Raw genomic sequence first — 22,519 nt, forward strand, 5'->3', positions numbered from 1 at the left:
TCTTTAGTAGGCTACAGCTTTATCAACACTCAACAGCATACTACAGTAAAATTTACAGCAGTTCACTTTAGAGAATGACTAAATTAAAAATGTTCTAACTTTATTACTTAGGGCGCTACCTAGTCCGTACCCTGAACAGTTCGTACCTTCAGTTTGCACCCTGAAAAGGTCGAGAGAAAAAATCAGTTTTTCCCCTGAAAAGATCAAGAGAAAAAAATAGAACAAAGCCGAAGTCGCTGATCGGAGTTTCCGTTTTTCCGCAAACATTTTAAAATTTCCTGTAATGATCCTAAGAGTTTGCCGAAGTCGCTGATTGCAGTTTCAGCAAACATTTTAAAAGGGTTAGGGCAGGGTTAGGGTTAGGAAAAGATTGAGAAGAAAAAATTAAACATAGCCGAAGTCGCTGATTGGAGTTTTTGCAAACAAACAAACTGAAAAGATCAAGAGAAAAAAATAGAACAAAACTGAAGTCGCTGATTGCAGTTTCCGTTTTTCCACTGTATCCGCAAATATTTCAAAATTTCTTGTAATGATCCTAAGAGTTTGCCGAAGTCACTGATTGCAGTTTTCACAAACATGTTAAAAGGGGTTAGGGTTAGGAAACAATCGAGAGAAAAAAATTAAAAAAAGCCAAAGTCGTTGAATGGAGTTTCCTCAAACAAACAAACTGAAAAGATCAACAGAACAAATAGAATTGTTTTTCCGCAGTTTCCGCAAACATTTTAAAATTTCCAGTAATGATCCTAAGAGTTTGCCGAAGTTGATCGCAAAAGTTTCCGCAAACAGTTTAAAAGGGTTAGGATTGATCGGAGTTTCCGCAAACATTTTAAAATTTCCGGTAATGATCCTAAGAGTTTTTGCTTGTTCAGCAACTTCGGATTTTTTTAACTTTTTTTTTATATCTTTTCAGGGTACAAACTGAGGGTACAAACTGTCCAGGGTACGAACTAGGTTGCATCCATTACTTATATTTAAAAAGACATAAAACAGCTACTCGAATTAAAAATTGACCACAAAAATGCAGCAGCCTAACGATTGAGTCACTTTGGGTCAAAATTTAGTTAAAAAAATGCTTCCGAGTGGTATCGAACTCATTCCCTCATCACTTGAATAAAATAGTTGAGTTTAGAAGTTATATAGTCACTTTTTTTTTCTCCTCTCGTCTTTTGCTTTCAAAGAAAAATAGAAAACATCATGACCGGTCAAATAGTGTTTCAGATTAAAAGGCCGAAGCCGGTCAAATAGCCACTACCAAAAATTAAAGGATTGGCAGGGGCTATGGTATATTTATCATATATTGAGATCATAGGCGTCGATTTTTTCTTAGAAGAGAGGAATTCTGGGCGGGCGAGAGTTTTCAAACAGATTTCATTGAATGTGTATGTTTGCAAATTCGCAATGGTTCAGTCTTCAAAATGAGCATATTTTCACTTTGGCAAAAACGTTGCCGAGGCCAAGCGGCAAAATTTGAAATTGCCTCGGCAATTACTGTGAATATTTAGTAGGAAAAGATGGGAAAAATATACTAGAGTAGTCTATTACGAATGCATTGTTTGATTTGTTGTGATGTAATAATACCAAATGTAGCGATAAAGCGAGCAACAAGATGCACACGCTGTTACGGTAATTCACATTAAAAAACTCATGGGAGGGGAAAGTAAGTTAATTTTGGGTTGATTCAATGTTCGAGTCAGCACAAATCGATTTAATTTTTTCGGCGGGTTATATTGCATAACAACAATGCCCAATAAGAAATTTACGTTTGTTTTACACTAATTCGACATGTAGCGACGTTGAATTATCATAAAATAACGTTAATTGCTCAACCAGGTCCAGGTAACATAGTAATAGCTCCCTGCGAGAAGATTGCCTCGATTCATGTAAGCTTATAAGCCAACATAATTTCGGCACAATTGGGACACTGCGAGCAACACAAAGTCTGTTTGATGAACTAGTCAGAATCGGTATCATCAGATGCTGTATCAGCTGGACGAGATAACGGAAAGCGAGGCGCCACAAGGAGTGGATGCTTACAATAATTTGACGTCTACTGGAGTTAAGTCAATGCAAATAGGGTGATATTTTTATAAAAGAATCTCCCAGCTGGGCATGTGTCTAAGCGCCGGCGAAGTAGGAAGTAACCCAAATAAAACATCCAGCAATAGTAAGATTGATTCAATCTCCTAGTCTGGTGTAGTCTTAAGAAAATTAGTTTTTTCTTGTAATCTTGTGGTCCTTACAATCACCTCGGCAATTGCCGACGCTAATTTTGAAAAGTGTGGTTAGTCTTTCTCACAAGGACTGCGTTTAGCATCGCTGCAGCAATTAAGCTTTAAAAGGTTGGATGTTTTCTTTCTTGCATCTTGCGATCTTATGAGCGCTGCTAAACTAAACAAACTTCTTTTATGTTTTCCGTTGCGACCTAAAAAGCGCCTCAGGCCTGTTATCTTTAAAGTGGCACCTTCGGATTTGCCGGATTTTGATTAGCAAAAGCGATTGTTTTAGTACGTCTTTAGTTCTTATCGGTTATTTTATTGTCATGTTCATTATGATGTCATATTTACATTCCTTTACGCTGACCGGGAACTGAAGTTTTATTGTGACGTAACGAAAATGAGACCATTCGGAGTAAAAATCAAATTGCCGATGCAAATTTGGAGAAAAAAATCAAACATGGCTTTCTCTAACCAGGAATTGCCAGCTGTGGCAGTTGCCGTAGCAACAACAATGCAGTGAGTACCGCATTTTTTTCCACGCAGCGTTGTTGCGTAATTGCTTTGTTCTGTCGGATACCTAGCGAGAGACATAGCGTAAAACAAGAAGTTGCGCTGCAGTTGGTTGGATAGTCCAGCGTTTAAGAAAAAAGGAAATAATTGTAACGAACACTTCATAAGTGTCATGAAAACAAGGTGTGCGAAACATATTTTGCCCACCCTCGTTTCACGGCAGGGTGGGCGCCGCCCACCCTCTTTCGACGCCTATGATTGAGATAGTGTTGGGCGATATAGAAAAAAACAAAACGATACAATATTTGAAAAAATACTCGATATTTCGATACTTTTCGATGTTTTTGTTCTAATTAAGAAAAGAGTTTCTCAGTCTTTGAAATTAGTATCGGCAATTGCCCAGGTGATTTCTGACGCAGATGCATGAATGGCGCATTAGCGTCGGCAATAAAAATGCCGAGGCCACACTAGCGCTTGTAAGGTTAGGGTTAAAGTTAGACATTCCTCCCAGTCGTTATGCCACAGCCATAGATTTGTTCCTTAGTCAATACCCTGATGGAGCTCTGCGAAAGAGGCGTGTGGATTGTGGATGGGTATCAATAGCACGAAAACGGCAAAACAGGGACGCTTCATTGCGAACGGCAAAGACAGTGTAGATTTACAGCCAAGCGATGAGCCTCTTGATGTGTCCGATTCCAGTGATGACACGACAACCTCATCCTCCGATACAGCATCTGATGATTCCGATTCTGACATCTAGTTCTTCATCAAACAGACTTTGTGATGCTCGCAGTATCCCAATTGTGCCGAAATTATGTCAGTGCATACGTAAATCGAGGCAATCTTCTCACAGGGAGCTATTAATTTGTTACCGGTATTTGGTTGAGCAATTAACATTATTTTATGATAATTCAACATCGCTAGATGTCAAATTAATGTTAACTGTTTTTTTTTTTTTTTTAGTCATTTATCGGTCATTGACCGATTTTTTAGCAAAACGTCCGAAAAAAATATAGTCAATTTGGACAAAATGTTCAAAAAAATATATAGTCAATTCGCTCAAAATGTCCGAAAAAAACGTTTCTCAACGAAACTTAATGTTGTAGCTAGTAAAGAAGTGCAAATTTTGGTTTGTATCAGCTACTTAAAAGGAAACATTTTCATCAGAAAAAATGACCAAAATAAATAAAAAATGATCGAATTTTTTCAAGTCATTTCGGACAAATGACCGAAAAATCTCAGCGAATAAAAAACCCAGAATGTAAAACAAACGTAAATTTCTTATTGGGCATTGTTGTTACGCAATATAACCCGCCGGGAAAATTAAATTGATTTGTACTGACTCTAACGTTGAATCAACCCAAAATTAACTTACTTTTTCTCCCCCTGAATTCATCAACGTGAATTTGTGAATTACCGTAACAGCGTGCGTATCGCGTTGTTTGCTTTATCGCTACTTTTGGTATTATTACTACTTTTGGTATTATTACATCACAACAAATCAAACAGTGCAGTCGGGAGAGACTACTCTGGTATATTTTTCGCTTCTTGTTTTACATGTTTTGGTACAATTTTTTTCGTAATAAACGTTCACAGCAATTGTCGAGGCAATTTCAACTTTTGCTATTTGGTCTCGGCAACGTTTTTGTAGGGGTTTGCAGTTACGAGTTAGGGCAGTAATAGTTAAAATATTGAACGTTATTGAAATAAATATCGATATTGAAAAGATATCGTATCGAAAATTCGATATATCACCCAACACTATATTGAGAATACATATATAGTCTTTGGGGCTATATTTTCTCGTTTACTCAAACAAGACCTTAATATGCCCTCTTTAGTGCTGTGTAGTTGTGTACGTCAGCTCCGTAGCCTATCTTTTTGTGAAACATAATAAAAGTATAAAAGCCGGCAACAATAAACCAACAAAATGCAAAATCAAACCTTCAAATTATACATAGATGAAACTATTTTTTAACAAGGATTGTTTTTACACACCGAACTTACTTGTTGTTACCAAAAATTTAGTGTGTTGAAACAGTCTTTTCCCTAAACTGAACTAGCAAGTTTGACAAAAATTTGACTCAGTGATACAGAACAAACAATTGTGCAGTAGAGATCACATGTAAATTGGTTCGGCAAACATGGTCAGTTGGTCACATCCCCTTTTGACGGGATGATACCGATGTCGTCCCCTGTACACGTCAAACGAAAAAGACAAACTGATTTGTTTTTCATTTTCTGAATGAACATTGTTTTTAATGCTTTTGAATTATGGGTAACAAAGCTTCTTGGTTTTGTTTTTAGTCTAATAGCTTTTATGCCCAAATTGAAATTATGTGACTGGTCATTAAAGTTACTAATTTGCAGAGTCTGCTATATGTAGGCAACCAGCGGCGCAACTAGAAAAAATCAAAGGGGGTCGGCAATGAGAGAGAAAACTAACAATTATTTGTAGAAGCGGATATCACAGTTAAATTGTTAGAATATTAGCCTAGTATAAATTGACAGCACAATGATCTAATTCTGTGACGTGCGAAGCGACCTTTTTCGCTTTGTCTGCGCTTGCTACTCACTCTCAAAACAAGTTTCTTGCGCTTTCGAAAGTAGGCAGCAAATTGTTTGCTCTCCAGGCCCACATTTTAAAAAGTAGTCCACACAAATTGAGGGCCTGGAGGCTGGATACACGTCAAGTTTGACAAGATTGTAAAGAAAATTTAATTGCCGTCTTTTTGATACTAAAATTATAAAATTGGTTTAAGAATGTGTGAAGTTGCGACCATACGAAGATTACAAATCAGACTAGCCTAAAGCCAGCTGCAGTTTCATTGTGGGTTAATATGGTTGCATCCTAAGTTACCCAATTTACCAAATTTTAGAAACCAAATTCAAAGAAAGGAAAAGAAATCCTTTTAGTTTCTCCACCCTCATTCTCGTAATCCCAATCGAGACAAAGGATTAGCTATTCTAGCCTGGCCTTGATTGCCTTATCTGTACCTGGACGAAATCATCCATTTAAAGCGATCAATACAAATTCAAGAAGAAAATTCGGAGCTGGTTTACATGTCCCCCCCCCCTTGGTAACTCATGACAAAGACAGGACTCAACCAAACATATAGGGTGAAACTACTTTACCTTTGCTTTACTGTTCACACACTTCAATCCACATGTTTTGGTCAATTCCTCTTTGTCATGAGTTGCCAAGGGGGAGTGGACATGTATACCAGCTCCAAAAATTCTTATGTTTACAATCTCTAATATTATTTCTAATGTTTACTGTATGTTTTGTCTATTTGTTATAATCAGGGTTGCCATCGACCCAAAAATATGGACAACCGAAAAATTAGATTAGCATTTAAAAAACGTTTTTGGACTTACTTTGTATTTATACGAGCCGTGTCATACCACATTCCATACTTTTTGCCAGAAACAATCTGCTCCAGCAACTCCTTGTTATTAGAAATTGTCAAATTGCTTCATGGATGTCATGGCAGCTCAGGTATAGGTTTATCTTTACTTGTAGCTGGGATTTGACTGTCATTGCTTTAAGTCTGATCATTTCCTTGGTCCACTGCGCCGAAACAAGAGAGAACACTTTTTCCACAAACGCATTGCTGACCGGAAAGGAGAAAATGATGCTAACCAGCATGTAGTGCAGCGGGAAAGAGTTGTTTCCGGTAAAGATCTTCATCCACTTGGCCTCAGGTTCATCCTTGCGGAACACATCATCTAGAATCTTCTTGAGCATAGCGTAAACAGCCGAGACCTCATCAAACAACTCATCTTTCATTGCCATTAGTGGATCAACTTGCATCGCCAACCCCTTGACTTCCTCGTACTCGATTGCTTGATCTTTCAGCTTTCCAGTTGATGTGCGTTGGATGCTTCTCAAATCGATACCATTTGTTGATATATTCCAAAGGAATGGTGTAGAACTTCTGGAAGCTTGCTTTGAGAACCTTAGCATGCTCTTCATCGACTGTTCTTAGTAGGCTAGTTCGTCTGTTGTTGCTCCGAAAAACCCTGAACACTGGCGTTGCAATATTTTGATCTTGAAAAATTCAATTATCTCTGCCAGTTCTGGAATCAATGCAGTTGACTTTTGCTGGAGTAACAGTGGTTTATTGAGGAGCAATAAAGCACTGTGGAGGAATGATACGATGATCAGACTCTTCTGATTTAAAAAATCCTCCAATGTTCTTGGTGGATGTATCAGCGAAAGAAAATGCACTTGAGTGGTTCCCAGAGATCGATCATTCGCTTGAGTACAGCATCAAGTGTGGTCCATCGAGTCGGCTTGTGTGTTGGTAGAGTCGAGTAGTTACTATCAAGCTCCTCACAGAAATGCTTGAACCTCATCGTTCTACCAGTTTGGCTTTTGAAGTAGCTACCAATCTTCAGCACGATTGTTTCTGTGTCAAGTGTGAGGCGCTCTGATCCCTTCTCTGCTGCATTATGCAAAATATGAGCAGGACAGCCGATTGGGATCAGATGCAATGATTGGTCTTTGAGACGAGAGAAAACGTTGTTTTTTCCACTATGCTGTGATCCTCCAAAATTCACTGGTGCATTATCGGCACAAAGGGATGACAGTTGTTTCATGTCTAGGCCATTCTCTTGAATAGAGGAGAGAAAAAAATTTGTGATCTGTGCCGAGGTCTCGCCTGGCATCGATTGCAAGTCAAGAAGACGCACTCGCACTACAACTTTGGCGTTGAAGACTCTGATGACTAGAGGAAACTAATTAGACTAATTTTAGAATATTATGCAACACCGGATATCAGAGGAAAATGATCAAAGTTCTGTGATTGTTAAAAATAAGACAAAATAAGGACGCAAATCGAAAATAAGGACATTACTTAGAAATAAGGACATTTAAGTTTTCTAAGACCTGGCCCTTCAAAATAAGGACTGTATGGCAACCCTGTTTATTACTCATTAATTTGGTTAAAGAGAAAGGTTTGTTTATTTTTTAATATTTGTTTATTTTTGTTTATTGTTTATTTTGTAAAAATTTACCTAACAAAGTTTGACGTTTTCCAGGGTCATATCATTGAATTAGGAAATATTGATTTAGGGAGTTGGTAGGTCTGCTGGTTGTCTTGTGTATAAAGGCATGGTTTAACCCAACATGCTGTGGTGACAAGAAAACGGATAGTAACAATTAGCATAGCCTACTGTGACATATTCAAAGACACAATATGAATACTAAGAAAGAGAAACAACCTTTGGCAGAATGTGATGCAAGAATTAAAGGTGAATACAAATTCCTTTGACGATCAGTTATCTGTAGTAGTGACTAGTGATGTCTTTATTGGTGCTACAATGTGCTTCTAGTCTATCACTATAACTAATAATGACCTTTGGAAAAAAAAAGTTTTTAGACTGTAGATTAGAACCTGACTGTACAATTTAGCTGTACAGCATGCTGTTATTTATAAAAACTGCAGGATTAACTTTTTTATAATTAACTTTAAATATTATCTTTATTTATGACTACAACAAATTTATTTGACAGTTTTGTGTTGTTGATTTTGCATTATTTTGTGTGTGCTGTTGTGAAATTTTATTTTAACGGGTTCTGTTTCAAATTAAAACATATCAGTAGATGTTGGTAGCCTAGTGCCTACGCCCTACACATGTGATCTTGAGCACTTATTGAGTTATTGACATCGATTGACAATTTCCAATGTATGGTTTGTCATATGCTTTTGTCTGTAAGCTCTAAAAGTGTTTGCTTATGTCTCAGTGCAAGAGAGAGCTGAAACTTTGACACTCCATTATGAACAAATGTCATTTTGTAGGTTGAGACTATCCATAAGTTTCCATGCAAAACATAATAATAGGCTATATTGCTGCCTTATGTAACACTGTTCTTTGGTAATGCAGTGCACATGATATGTAATTCTGACTGAAGTCACAAAACACAAATGTTAGTAAAATGTTTCTCCTATTATGTTAGACAGTTTCCTTAGATCAGAATCAACCAAAGTCTAATGCATAGGTGATACATTCCTTGCGTTGGACATTGAAAAAGTTCTATTTGTGTTCGATCAGTGTTCTTGTGCAGTATAGGCTGGCTCAAAATCAGGATTATTTTTTTTGTAAATGTTTATGGGCCACACTCTGAAAACCTTCCAATTGCTGAAAAAACACCTAGTGTAAAATATTTTAAAAAAATATTAATGTTTAGGAGTGGCCCGAAGCTCCCAAAATTTTAAACGAAAACTGCAGATTTGAAATGGCTGTATCACAAAAAGTAGTCTACTGATGCAAACATATAAATGTTGGGGTTCATTTTCATCAGCATGGTGAGCACTGTCGTTTGATAAAGTCAAACAGTTTAAATTTTGTATTACATGTTTTTTCCGATATAATAATAGCAAAAATTATCGTAGTGAGGTTATATTTTGAAATTTGAATGTTGTAGCTATGTTGAAGTAAATCAGCTATTTCCACAATTCACACAAGATTATTTTGGGTTACTTCCCACTCATTGTCAAAGGTGTTTTTGAGTGGTGAAGGAATGTTCTTGCAGTGCTGCGAAACTACTTGCAGGAGATCTGTAGTTGGACCTCATTTTTTCTTAAGCGGCCAGAAATCGTTTGTAGAAGGGCGATGCTGACGTGCAGATTTTTTCCATTGAGTTTTTGGAGGATAAAGAAAAGAATCTGAGATTTTAATTTTTGAAACAGCAACCTTGTTTTGGAATTAGAAAATACTGTATTACCCATATTACTCTCATATTTACTTTCCAATCAATGACACAGTAACTTTCTTTGCTGGAATCTCTTTTAGCTTGTTCTGCAACAAAGCTTTTGCCATCAGGTCTTTAACGTTTGACACAACATAACCATCAAAGAGTAAAAGACTTCCCTACTCATCTGAAAGGTTCCATGAATGGCAAGCCATCTTCTCAGTTTTCACCCCATACATTGCTTCGTTTATGGTGGCATACTCTTTCAAACTTTTCAACAAACGCAAGTCGCTTTTGGGAGCTTTTACAGTAAGTGGAGTGGTATCGTAATCCATGCTTTGACATACTGTAAACATAATGAATAGCAAATACACAGATTTCGAAGTCTTCTCTGCTCATGGGAACTGGGAAGTAAGATGAAAACTGCCGAATCACCACACTTTGAATGTGTAGATGACCTTAGCCATCCAGCGTACGTGATAGTTAGCTCCAAGTGGTCAAAATCGAGTTTCATGAGATGATGAAGCTCTAAAAAACAGCATTGTCAATATATATTATGTCAATGAACTCGACTAGTTCTTCATCATTAAACTAGTCCTTGGTACCACTTGCTGGTATCTCAACTATCTCATCTGTTCAAATTTGTCTTGATCAATAAACTCCCAAAAGTCTACAAAACATTTGAAAAACTCGATATCTGCTGCAAATGATGATGACATTGCTTTTTCAAAAGCAGCAATTACAATCAACTATTTAATTAGTGTTAAAGCTGGTGTATATAAGGAATTAAAAATACATGGCCTCAACAGTCAACATTTTCTTCAGCGTTAATTTTCTTTAAATGCATTAAATATATTGCTTGAGTATGAGCCTCTCCTATACCGCATGGAAGCTTTCAGCACTGATGGGGCTGAGTTTCTCCCTGAAAAGACACAAGTATTGGAAGGCAATTAAACTTTTCACTTTCTGTTAAATCAGAAAAAAGTTTTCTATCCCAATGTACATTAGGAGATCAAAACTTCCATTACAAACTCCTCCCAACAACTATGCCTGCAGCGTCTTATGCTTGATGCAGACTACTTAAATAGACTACTTAACTCTTGCATGTTGTGCTCAAGGCTTTTAGCAATTTCACTGACTATGCTCAATGCACATAGCCGCTCTGTCTGAAACATTGCCACGATCAAGACTTGCTAATAGGGTAAGCCTAATCATTTCTTTTCTTCTCCAGTGAAGAAGAATCAGTTTTTTTATTTCACTGAAGTACACAGTCACACTAACACACCATCCAAAATACAAAAATCTTTTCCCTCGTTAGTAATGCTGCCTCTCAAATGGTGTGTTTTTCTTCTTGGTGAAGATATAGGAAGTAGCTAAAGCTTGTTTGAAGGAAATTTTGATCCTCTGTTTTCTGGAATGTATTAATCCAAAAGATAGAGTTTCTTCTGGAAATGTTTCTCTTAAGTGAATTCAGGGATATCTGAGTGAATTCTACAATGGCTTTGCTTTAAGTACTGGGTACTGTTAATTTTAACAGAAATGTAAGAGGCAGTATATATATAGCTTTCATTAGTATTTTTATATCTTAATTTCACGTAAATGCAATGAGAATAAACAGCGTTGCTTTAAACATCTGGAAATTAAAAAAAAAATTGCTGATGACTAGCTTACTATACTGTACTTACTGACTTACTACTAAAATTGAAATCACATTTCTACTGCCATGCTCCAAACTGCTGCTGTATTCTGATCATTCCATTCATTTAGTTACATCTCTCGTACCTAAGGTACAAATACGGCAAAACAGAGGATACTGGTAGAGCTTAGTTTGAAAATAACCAATTGTCTAGAATTCTGAAATCTGATCAAATTTGAAAAGACGGATATTTAAAAATAACACCTTTTAAACTGTTGCTATGGACCAAATGACAGTGCTCACTATGCTGATGAAAATGAACTCCAAAACTTGTATGTTTGCATCAATATTTTTCGTAATACCGCCATTTGAAATCTTCAAGTTTCCTAAAAAAAAGTCAAAGTTTCGGAGGCCTTGGGCACCCCTAAACAGTAATATTTTCAAAAATATTTTGCACAAGGTGTTTTTTTAGCAGTTGGAAGGTCTTTAGAAGGTAGCCCCTAAACATTTCAAAAGTCGATCATTTGAACCACCCTACTGTGTAGTTAAACGGAGTCTGTTGATTGTAATTCATTTGAATGACATAGTTCTTTATGGACTGTTGTCAAACTAATGTAGGACTTGACATTTAGCAACAACGGAAATGTTTGAATATATGGTACGATATAAAACTTACCGTATGTATATATATAACTTTAGATTTATGCAATTTCCTACTCTTCTTGTTTGTTTATTTTTTTGTTTATGATAAAACAGAAAGCTCATACGAAAAGTATTGCTTCTGGATATAGAAGTATAATATTGTCAATGGAATTTAAATGAACCACTTGATGATTTTGTTTATCGTTGCAAGAGAGTACAGTACCATATCCAGCTTGACGTCTGTACGGTCATTGCTTTACATTTCTATGCTTGCTTATTTGTATCTTTGTTTAAAATATAATTCCAGTGAAGTCTCGGCAGTTTTAGTGTATGCCTAGCGATTGCTAGATTCATCCAACTGAAAAAAAATCATGCGACTGAATTGTGAATGAAAATAGAATACTGAAATATACCGTGTGTACGATGACGGAGACATGACTGAAGATCGTAACTGAGTTACTGTATACAATAATTTATATAACAGGCTTTTATCATTCTAAGTGATGATGAGTAAAGTTGTAAAAATACGTGTGTAGAAAGGCGCTGATGACATTAACTTGACATTTCACGTTTATTTGTGTTTCCATCCTGTTGTTAATCTGGCTAATGAGAAAGTTTTGTTAATCTGCTTTGCATGCAACGCCGGCGACTTCGCTAATGTTTGGTGAAACGCAGAGAGAAATTCCTGAAACAAAACAATGTGAAAAGAATCCTGCCAGCAATCTTTATCATAATCTCGCCTGCAATACTTAAAGAAAATTTGAGTTTACAAGCCAAGAGCTAAGAAAAGGTCATTAAATGGACTGGTTGAACGATGTTTGGTGGTTGTTGCGGAGCTGATGTCAATAACTGCGCCACTAACTTTGTTTTGACTGATTCTCATCATTTCGGCCTTCGGATTGAAAAAGGAAGATATGCTGCGCCGGTAGTAATCTCCCAACCTCGACTATATTGAGATTAAATCAGAGGAGACATTTTCCCATACCAGTGTTAGCCTGATTTAACATCGCTTTATACCAACATCAATGCCGCTTGGCTGTCTTCGTGTTGCGACATACGCCACACAGACATGATGTCAGTGGTTGCATGGTTTTCTAAGGAAATAAGTCTTGCGTTCGAAACAAGCTAGTGTGACCAGCTAGGTACCTCTTCACTGTCATCTGTAATACGCATGCGTGGTCTTGTGTCGAATGCTTTGTCTCAGGGGCTGTGAGGGATCAGTATTGTCTTTCCAACCTTAAGCCAAGTTGTTGGATGAAGGGTTGGATCCACCAACAGCGGATTTTTTAAGCGACCAATTAGGCTAACTGTCTGATAATTTGTTAGGTAATCAGTTTGTGCGAAGTTCATCTGTGGTTGTGGAATGTGGATCACTAATATGCGATTCTAACTATAGATTCCGAAAAAACTTAGTCTGCGAACGGAGTTGGTTAATCAGCAGATTAGCGCAATCGGCAATTCTGCCACTATTGGTGCATTGTCGACAAGTAGTTCAAGTGGCCAGATTCTATCGACTGCTTCAACGATGTTGTTGACATCCAATCTGGTGTAAAGTTGATGCTTACAATTTGCGTGTGCATTCTGACCGTGCAAACAGCCAATACACGGCTTTGTAGTGACAGATTGGTTTACTGCGGTCAATTCTCCTCCTCAGATAATGTTGTGATACTGAATACTTTCCTTGCTTTTCTATTGGCTGATCAACATATTACAATCTCAGCAGCATAAAAGTACAGGGTAGCTAATAGTGGATGACTTAGCATTCTTATCTTGTGTGTTTAAACAGGAAGTTGAAAACATGAGCCGTGCATGCATTTTATCTAGTTCGAGATGGGTATATCGCACACTCCGCCCTCACCAGCCACAGAGCATTCATTCAACTAAGTCAAGTAAATGATAAGACTAAGAGAACATTCTTGAAATTGGAATTGCTGTGACTTCAAGTTTGTCTCAACTTCTCTGTTTTAACGTGTTCGCTGGTGGTTCGTCGTCACGGTACTGGCTTCACTGTTGCCAAAGAAACTAACATAGTTGAGATCGATAAAGTTAAACAACACGAACTGGTGCATGTGAGGTTTTCATTTGCATTTTATTAATGCTTTGCTATTGTTGGTGAAATTATTGTTCCTCACGAAGAGCAATTTGTGCAAATATCTTGCGATTAAGAAGTCATTCCATTGTTTCCTTTATGTAACGTAATTTGTGGAAAGGTACGCACTGGGGAATCTGCGATAAAATGACTGGTACCTTGCGGAATCATCGGTTGTATTGTCATCTCAACAGAGTTATCATTACGCACAATAGAAAGATCAGTTTGTTTAAATCCTATTTTATTAGTAAGCTCACTCACCAAACGGTACATTCTTTACATTCAAGAAAGGTTTCCTTTATTTTGCAACGTATTGGTATTTGGTAACAATAACCTCATGACCATTCGTATACTAACAGTGAGGCATCATTATAATTCAAAACCTTAAAAGAATACAGTTGTTGACTAAAAGTATGTATTGATATAGTTTCAATGACGTCTAACTTTTGTTTAACTGCGTTGTAACTATCGAAGTACTAGTTGTTGGAACGAAGTTTTTCATGCTTTTGAGATTAAACTACTGAAGAATTGTCTAACCATCCGCAATTTAAACCTGGCACAACTCCATTGGCTTGTGCCTCAATAAATGAAAAAGATCCCCTAAAGTTCCTCCAGAGGTCCATTCAACATCGCGCTACGTGTGCCAATGACATATTGGTTTGGTTTTACATCTTTTTTCCTTGGACTAACAAAGACTTCATAGGTTATTCCTGGTAGTTTCGTATACTTGTAGAATGTAGAGGCGTTTGACGCACGCCCGGTTACCGAGATTGACAGAGTGAAGTTTCCAATTGTTGAAGTGTTGTTGCCGGGGAATTATTCCATCCATTAGGTGATTTTAGCGTCTGGTCAAGTAGTTGAGTTCAGTTTATCAATGTTACAATATATCTTAACTGCGAGGCAACAGTCTGACTGGTTCACATCGAAACAGTTTACTTGATGTCAACTTGAATCGATAACAGTGTGATCAAGGTGAGTGACCAAGCCATCCTGCTGTCTCGTCAGGCTATTTTTTAACAAGAAGCTTCAACGTTGCAGGAAAAACGTTTTTATTTTCTGAATGTAGTTGAAATATCGTTGCACACTTCATTGTTTTGCAATGAAGCATTGTTTTGCAAATTGTTTTGCATTGTTTTGCAATGAAGCCGTAACTTAGTAAGTCACCGAAATCAGACACACACTTTTGCTTTAAAGTAACTCAAAGTTACTGACATTTTGTTTTTTTGCCAATGAATGACCTCAAACCTTCCCAATTAAGCCTGGTGATTGGCCGTGATGTGCGAGTCTGTGATGGGTTTGTTTTTCATTTAATCATTGAATTTGATTACTTCCCGATTCTATGAGATTTTTTTTCGACCAAACCGAGGTTTGCTCCGTCTGCAGATTGTGATGGAAGCAATCACAATATTGTTCTAATGACATTTGGTGGTTGCCATTTGTCATTAAATTTTGACCACTCGCTCGTTCGCGCCAGCAATAGGCTACACACGGAGTATCGTACGTTCGCTGAAATGAAGTGCAGCAATTGATATCAATGACATTCCATACCAGTAGACAATATATTGCCTTCATTTTCACTAAGTAGCACACGTTGAATAATGAATAGGTGCAATGAAGTTTAGCCCTTAAAAGTGAAGAAGATTGCTCTGGGTTTGACTAGCTTCAAGTAATCAAGTATCCCCACATTTTGCAATTGTCATGTTTTTACAATGTCTTTTAACAGAAAAAGTTTAGTCTCAAAGTGTGAGCTGTTGTCACTCTGTTTTCACTTCATCACAAGCCAAAGTTATTCGTCTAATTTTTCGCTTCACTTGCGTTGTTTACACTTATTTCAAACAACCCATTTTGAAAGTTCCACTGACGGATTGCCAACACGCCTTGCAGAAGAGGCGACCTCTAATTGGTTATATGTAGTTTTTGCTGTTGTGCTGCGATTTACCACAACTTACTGGAAAGAAATGCATTGGTTGGAATGAATAGGATTTGAAACTGATTTGAAAGAGCAAAGATGTCAAACTGGAAGCAAAACAGAAGCTGATCAAAAGTATAATATTTCCAATTACAACTTACGGATGTGACAATTGACAATGAACAAAGCAGACAGAAAAAGGATTGAAGTTTTTGAATTATGGTGTTATAGAGAAGGATGCTGCCAGTTCCTTAGACAGCAAAAACAACAAACAGATTTTAGACCAAATTAAACTGGACATATCCTTAGAAGCTTGAATAGTTTAACAGAAACTTTCATATTTTGGCCACTTAATGAGAAGCACACCACTAGAAAAATATGTCATGCTTGGTTTGGTTAGTGGAGGAAGAGAGAAGGATCGTCCCAAAACAAGATGGCTCGATACTGTGACGAATGACAGCGAGATGGGAATGGAAGAGCTGAAGGAGGTTGTGAGGAATCGAGAGCTGTGTAGGGAGAAAGTTTATAGAGTGACCGAGAGTTGGAACCGACTGAATGGATGATGATGATGACTGTGGTTGTAGCAAGACTACAACTTTAGTTTTCTACAGCTTTAGTATTTTTACAGTACCGTACCGGGAAACTGGTTTTATAGGTTTGTGGCACAAGTTTATTTCATCAATAATTAAATGGATGATGTTTATTGTACGAGTTACTTTGCGGGTTACTGATTGTATGATGTCTAAGTCGTACCTATCTTTCTCTCATGGCAGCTTGTAAAATTACCGTGGCGGAAATTACGCAAGGAAGTTACGATATAGCGTAGCAACCGAGTGCCACGAAACTGCACAATGGAACCCCACACTCGTAACGATGAACAGATTAGTTGACTGGGTAACAAACCATGATCACACTATTGGTAGCTCACTAGCCCAGTGCCTTGTTCACTTTCCTATCTCATCGTTTTCAACGGCAATAATTGCTGCAATGTAGTCGCCATTATGCAGTCAAGAAAAGAGCCACTGATTGATCTTATCGTTGAAGTTCAAGAATTTTTTGTGAACTTCAACAAAAACTGTTTCTGCTTTATGCCCTTGGGGACGGTAGTTAGTTGTGATCGCTTATCGCGAACATGTCACTCAATTATTTCTAGAACAAAATACAAAATAATTTTCTGCTCAGGACCTATGCAGAAGTGTCAAGAATAGTCGAGCAAAGTTTGACTGGACTGGTTAATATGCCAACCGAAAGGTCATGCGTTTGATTTCGTATCAAAAATGAACAAATATTGACAAACGCGTAATTACCAACGATTTAGGCGAGTCCATAATTGGCGGCTGCCACACTTAAAATTTTTCTTGATGAGTTAGTTTGTAACTGTAAACAAGCTTTTCCGCACACCGCTGTAATCACTTCCGGGTGTGAGCTTCCATTGAACACAATCAGTCGCTTGACACGCGCGGGGGCATCTGATCATGCATTTGAGCACCGGCCATACGACAGGCTGGACGCACCTCGCCATGTATTTTGTTTTCTACTTAAACCTGATAGTGAAATAATAAATTGATTCATGTTCGTTCTCGATTAAATTTCTCTATGGAATTGTTGGCCTCAGCTTCGTTTCCTATCTAATCAAGTTATAGCTTGTGTTTACCGCCGCAGAGACAACTCTGATCGTTGTTTCATGGTTTGGCTGAGGTAACACAATGCCTACTACGCGTTATGGGAGAAGCTGTGTAAAAATAGTAACTGTTATCTTGTCATGACAAGATTGCTTCTCGTCATTTCTTCTGTGCGCTAATTATGACTGCCGGGTTTGTGTGGGGGCAATGCACGGGTTGCTCATGTCTACGGCTGAGTGATGATAACCATTATATTTGGCGGTGGCACGTCAGAAGAATGTTTTCATTCATGACCGACTTTTAATTTGTAGAAATCCGCTTGCAACTGAACGAGCAATTGAAGTGTATGGACCAGCACACTGAGTCGCGGACCGCCTTGCTCGGTGACATACAGGATTTCTTCAAACGAAAATCGGAGATCGAATCAGAGTATGCTCGAAAACTTGAAGGTTTGTCGGAAAAGTACCTATCCAAACAGAGAAGCTATTTCACTGTCAAGTACGTTTATTATTATTGTTATTATGTGTTTAGCTCATAAATTAAATACAGTCGACCTATAGGGGCAAGTAGAGACTGCGCTCTATCTGTGACGTCATTGCCACAGTAGCATGACCGGTCATAATCGACAATCACGTTCCACCATCACGATTAGGTTCTTGTTGTATTTGCATAAAGTCTCGTCATCTCTGCTTCAGGTATGGCTGTTGACTCTGTTGAGCCAACCGGCAACACAATATTATGTTCCGTCATCGACTGGGTAAACCTGGTGCAACCGATATACTTTTCGATGCTTCCATTGCCAGTATTTTTGTTTTGCTAGCATGACACCAAACGTGTGCTTAATTAAGTGGTTTTATCCAGACCCAGTCGGAAAATCAACCCCTTTTTACGTTGAAGCAAGGTTTGCAAACGTTGAAGATGAAGCGGTATAAAAAGGGACTGATTTGCTGTTTAGGGAACAATTTGGCATGGACTGCGACTGCCACATCGTAGTCCCTGATCCAATATATCCAAACTGACTGATTGTGTTGGAATTTCCGTTATATTTGGAGTGTTACCGTTAGTAGCCACACTGTGCCTAGCGTACTTACACAGTACCCAGTTGCCTGCGCACTTATTTTCAAAGGGCATTTCGTTTGTCTATCATTTGAAGAAGCGTTATTTTTACCCCCAATTTTGCATCAATTTCTATTGATTATTTGAAAGCTATTGATAGTTCCCAGAGTGCAACAATCTCCAGATTGTTGCGTTGACAATCAAGATTGATTACTCAAAGCGTGGTCTTTGTGATTGCCTGATTTGCATTTAGCTAGATCCCATGCAAAGTTATTACAACCACAAAGTTCCAGAATAAGTTTTGTACGTTCACAATATAACATTGTAACAACATACAAGTCGTCTATGTGTCAACAGGAAGGAACAACCTGACCTGGCTCTGCAAACTTCCATGACATGTTGGGCACAGATGCTTGAGCAGTGCCAGCGCGAGAGCAAGGACAGTGGGATGATATCCAACATATACGCTTCTCAGGTCCTGCCGAGGTTGCAAGCCATTGCTGAAGACATTGCTCGTTTGCACAAAAAGGTAAAATAACAACTTTTTTCGATCATGTGCTTTTGTGCCCGTCAAGAGTAAATTGCGTTTTGGTGATTTGTCAACAAATTACCAACAGTATTTGATTAGCCGTTGCACAATGTTCAGTTGTTGATAATATAGATATCGAAGGCAAAAGGTTTGCCACGTTAATCATTGGCATTCTAAAGCATTTGTTGCGTCGTTAGACCTCCGATTGTGAGCCACTTCAGAAGATTAAATAGCAATTGATTGTGTTTGCGATAACTGAACTAACTTTTTGCCACCTTGTTAATGATGTTTTATTTATCGTCATAATCCAGTCACGGCGAAAAAGTAGCATGATTAGTTGCCATTAGCTTGAACAGATCGTGTGTTCGGTATCGCATTCCAGCACGTCGATGAACGGGAAAGGGTGGTTAAACCTAGATTTACCTGTACGAATCGGTGTTTGGTGTGATAGAGTGCGTACATGTATAGCCAGCACGGCCAACAAACCTAGCTGTGTGTTGCAGAGCCGGGAAATAGCCTCCAAATCTCATGAAGACTTCCTAGAAGACTTGAGGAAGCTTTATCAAGCCATGCAGCTCTACCAAGGATACTGGGCCGAGAATGCGCAAGCCGAGTATAAGTTCAAGCAAGTGGATAAACAGGTACAGTGAATTTTCTTTCATGAAGCGATCAAGCAATGTACGAATAACGCGTAAACTGTAAACGCTGCCTCAAACGCAGCTAGCGAGGCTTCATGTGGACTTCAATTCAACGTGCTGCAATGTCAATGATTACAACTGGCCGGTTTACATTTAATACCTAAAATTATATCATTATTAACTGTGAATCAATTAATTATTGGTGTGATAGTCATAACTGTCTGTGACGGTCACAGCGCAGAGCTGTTGCGTAATATCCAGCAATTTACTTTCTTTTTGTCAGTTCGCTCCTATCATTTATTACGTTATTTATCTCGTAAATCGCTTCAACCCCATGGGAACTAACAAATCGCCGTTCCACGCAGTTCGAGAAAAGACATGAAAAGACAGAGTTGCCCAAAGGTGACGGAAAAGTAAGAAGATCAACCTCGCTGCGGAAACTTGAAAAGCTGCGAGACAAGGTTTGTCTGTTGTATTGTGGCGGACTTAGCGAAGCTCACATGATCGGAAAGTGATCACTTCTTTTCTGTCCATTTGTATTGAATTATAGATATTTGTGGCAATGTGTAGCAAGTTTTTCACGAAGTAGCATCAATCTTTTACTGCAGCTTAACGTTGACATTACACGAACGTCTAAGCAATGTCTTGTTGTACCTAATCACTTGTTAATTAATTTTCACGTACAACTATCAACCATAGTGGCCTGGTTGTTGCCAGCGCAGTGCTGCCATTGTTCGAATCGAAGCGCAAACGTTTGTTTGATACCAGCATACTCTCTCACCGTGTGTTAACTTCTTCACTCAAGAGATGCATTGTCGCAACCATGGGCTAATGCTCTCGTCTGGTTCCGACACTCGTGTAACATTGTAACAAGCTATGAATGAATCTTGCGGCTGTTAACTTGAGCTGTTTTGTCTAACTACAGTATGAGCAATCCATACACCATTATCTGGTTCGCTCATCGATCCCCTTAATGAAGTGAAGTGATTAGGAACCCCTTTGCTTCATTCAACATGAGGTTATTGTGTACAGAAACCATTGAAATCATTACAAGCAAAACTTATGAAAGTGATGTTTTGTCCCCGAAAAACATAATCTGAGAGAGCTTTCGAAGCTAAACAACTAACATGGTTTAAAATTGTTCTAAGTAATAAAGCAACAAATTTGAAATAAATAAAAATGTTCAGTTTTCATGACAAAGAAATAATTTTTAATTGAATTTAAGTTAAAATAATGAGTTAATTGAGTATGAGTGTAAATTTGAGACCTCGCTTTCTTGGAATTATTTAGATTTTTTGGATTTGAGACTGTACGATTTGTGGATTAGTGTTTGTTGATAACCCCATTGTCTGGTCTTATTTTGTTTGTGATGCCATGAAGGAGATTCCCTAACAAAGCATTTCCAAATGTAATTATATAATTGCACGTTTCAAGGCAAAAATTAAAATGTTTCAATATGAATGTTCATCGATGATTTTTTACAGTTTGATTTTTTCAGAGACAAGTAGAATTGCATTGATACAGATTAAGTTGCAATGTAGGAGTCCTTTTTGAACCCCAACAGGCGGCTCAACAAAAGTACTGATATCATGCGTTCAACTTACCAAATGTAATAGTAATTTCGACCAAATGTTTTTGAAATTACAATTACACAACAAAAAGTCTCAATTACAATTACATGAAAATATGTAATGGATTACGTTGCTGATGTGCAGTTGTAGTTTTGTGACGCAAAGAATGTGCGGTATAAATTACTTCCATCACACCAGCCCGTCTTGTCTCCCTGGCTTATTTTAATCATAATCCCCAACTTTGTTGCCGCATCCCACTCAACAAACCAGGCTTCTATCACAACAATCTTGAAACCCTATTACTTGCCATCAGGATTTACAATTTCTATGCCATCAAAACCACCGCGGTTTAACATTTTGTTTATTTTTCCAGCGCTTGGTGAAGTATTCCGAGTGCAAACTCAAGTGCGTGAAAGCGAGGAACGAATACATCCTCCAGTTGGAAGCGACCAATGCAACGCTTAAGAAATACTATAGCATGGACATCGGGAACTTGCTTGATGTGAGACTCATTGTCCACTATTTGTTGCTTTATTTTACTTTGTAAGGGCAGACACAGATTTTGCAGTCAGTTGGATAATTTCTTCTAATTATTTGTTTCTTATCACTAGAAACTTCCCAAGGAACGGGTTACCTCATAGTTTTGTTGCTTGAGCTCACAAGAGGTTCCACGGGCAAAAGAGCATTTGCAACGAGGTTATGGTGATGATCAGTGACTAGGCAGAATCTTCATTACGCTTACCCATATATGTTCATTGTTCATGTAGTTGTTTCCTGGCCCCCATGTGCCCCTCACCACATCAGACATTGTATTGTTGTTATGATGTGAATGTATCGTTGGGTGATCAGTGATATCTCATTCATAGATGCAATCTTGGACTTGCACCTTTGCACGAATGCAACTTTGCTGTGTTTATACCTTATCAAACAAAGCCGCTACTTAATTTGTTCTACATAAGTTAGAATTGATTTCTCCCACTAACGCACAGTTCATTGATCCAAGCACTCATCTCCAATCTGTTTCAATTACGTAATTGTTTTGTGTGGGATCTGGTGTCCTCAAGGGCAGAGATTTCCACAAACTAGTTCGAAAAGAAGTTTGCTTAACAGTAAATGCAGCATTTTACCGCTGGAAACGTATAATTTTATCCAATTTGCAATATATAAAACAAATTTATCCACAAATAATATTTTATTAGCGTTCTAAATATATGACATTGTTATTGAGTAACTTTTGCTGTAAATTTCTGTTTCACTCTTTTTACCATTTTTCTCCTCAGTAAACTTTATAGCAGGATTCAAGAAGACGTATGGTTGACTTAGTTAAAATCACCGTGCCGACCAATTGTCATAGTTGATCCACTGATGATTTGTTTGCATTTGAAAGATATTGATTGTTTGATC

General features: G+C 37.9%; 1 protein-coding gene across 2 annotated transcripts in view; it reads left to right on the forward strand.

The window, feature by feature from the left end:
* Nucleotides 1–7,785: 7,785 nt before the first annotated feature.
* Nucleotides 7,786–22,519, forward strand: part of LOC145766109 (SLIT-ROBO Rho GTPase-activating protein 1-like) — a 33,323-nt gene continuing 18,589 nt past the window's right edge. For both annotated transcript variants that reach the window (XM_082577767.1, XM_082577768.1), the window contains exons 1-6: nucleotides 7,786–7,982; nucleotides 17,633–17,819; nucleotides 18,735–18,906; nucleotides 19,410–19,547; nucleotides 19,910–20,005; nucleotides 21,489–21,617. In XM_082577767.1, coding sequence (XP_082433893.1) covers nucleotides 7,928–7,982; nucleotides 17,633–17,819; nucleotides 18,735–18,906; nucleotides 19,410–19,547; nucleotides 19,910–20,005; nucleotides 21,489–21,617 — 777 coding nt within the window. In that variant the 5' untranslated portion in view covers nucleotides 7,786–7,927. The remainder of the gene's footprint in view (nucleotides 7,983–17,632; nucleotides 17,820–18,734; nucleotides 18,907–19,409; nucleotides 19,548–19,909; nucleotides 20,006–21,488; nucleotides 21,618–22,519) is intronic.

This window comes from Aplidium turbinatum, chromosome 3, assembly GCF_918807975.1.
Source record: "Aplidium turbinatum chromosome 3, kaAplTurb1.1, whole genome shotgun sequence".
In the NCBI taxonomy this organism is placed as follows: domain Eukaryota; kingdom Metazoa; phylum Chordata; class Ascidiacea; order Aplousobranchia; family Polyclinidae; genus Aplidium; species Aplidium turbinatum.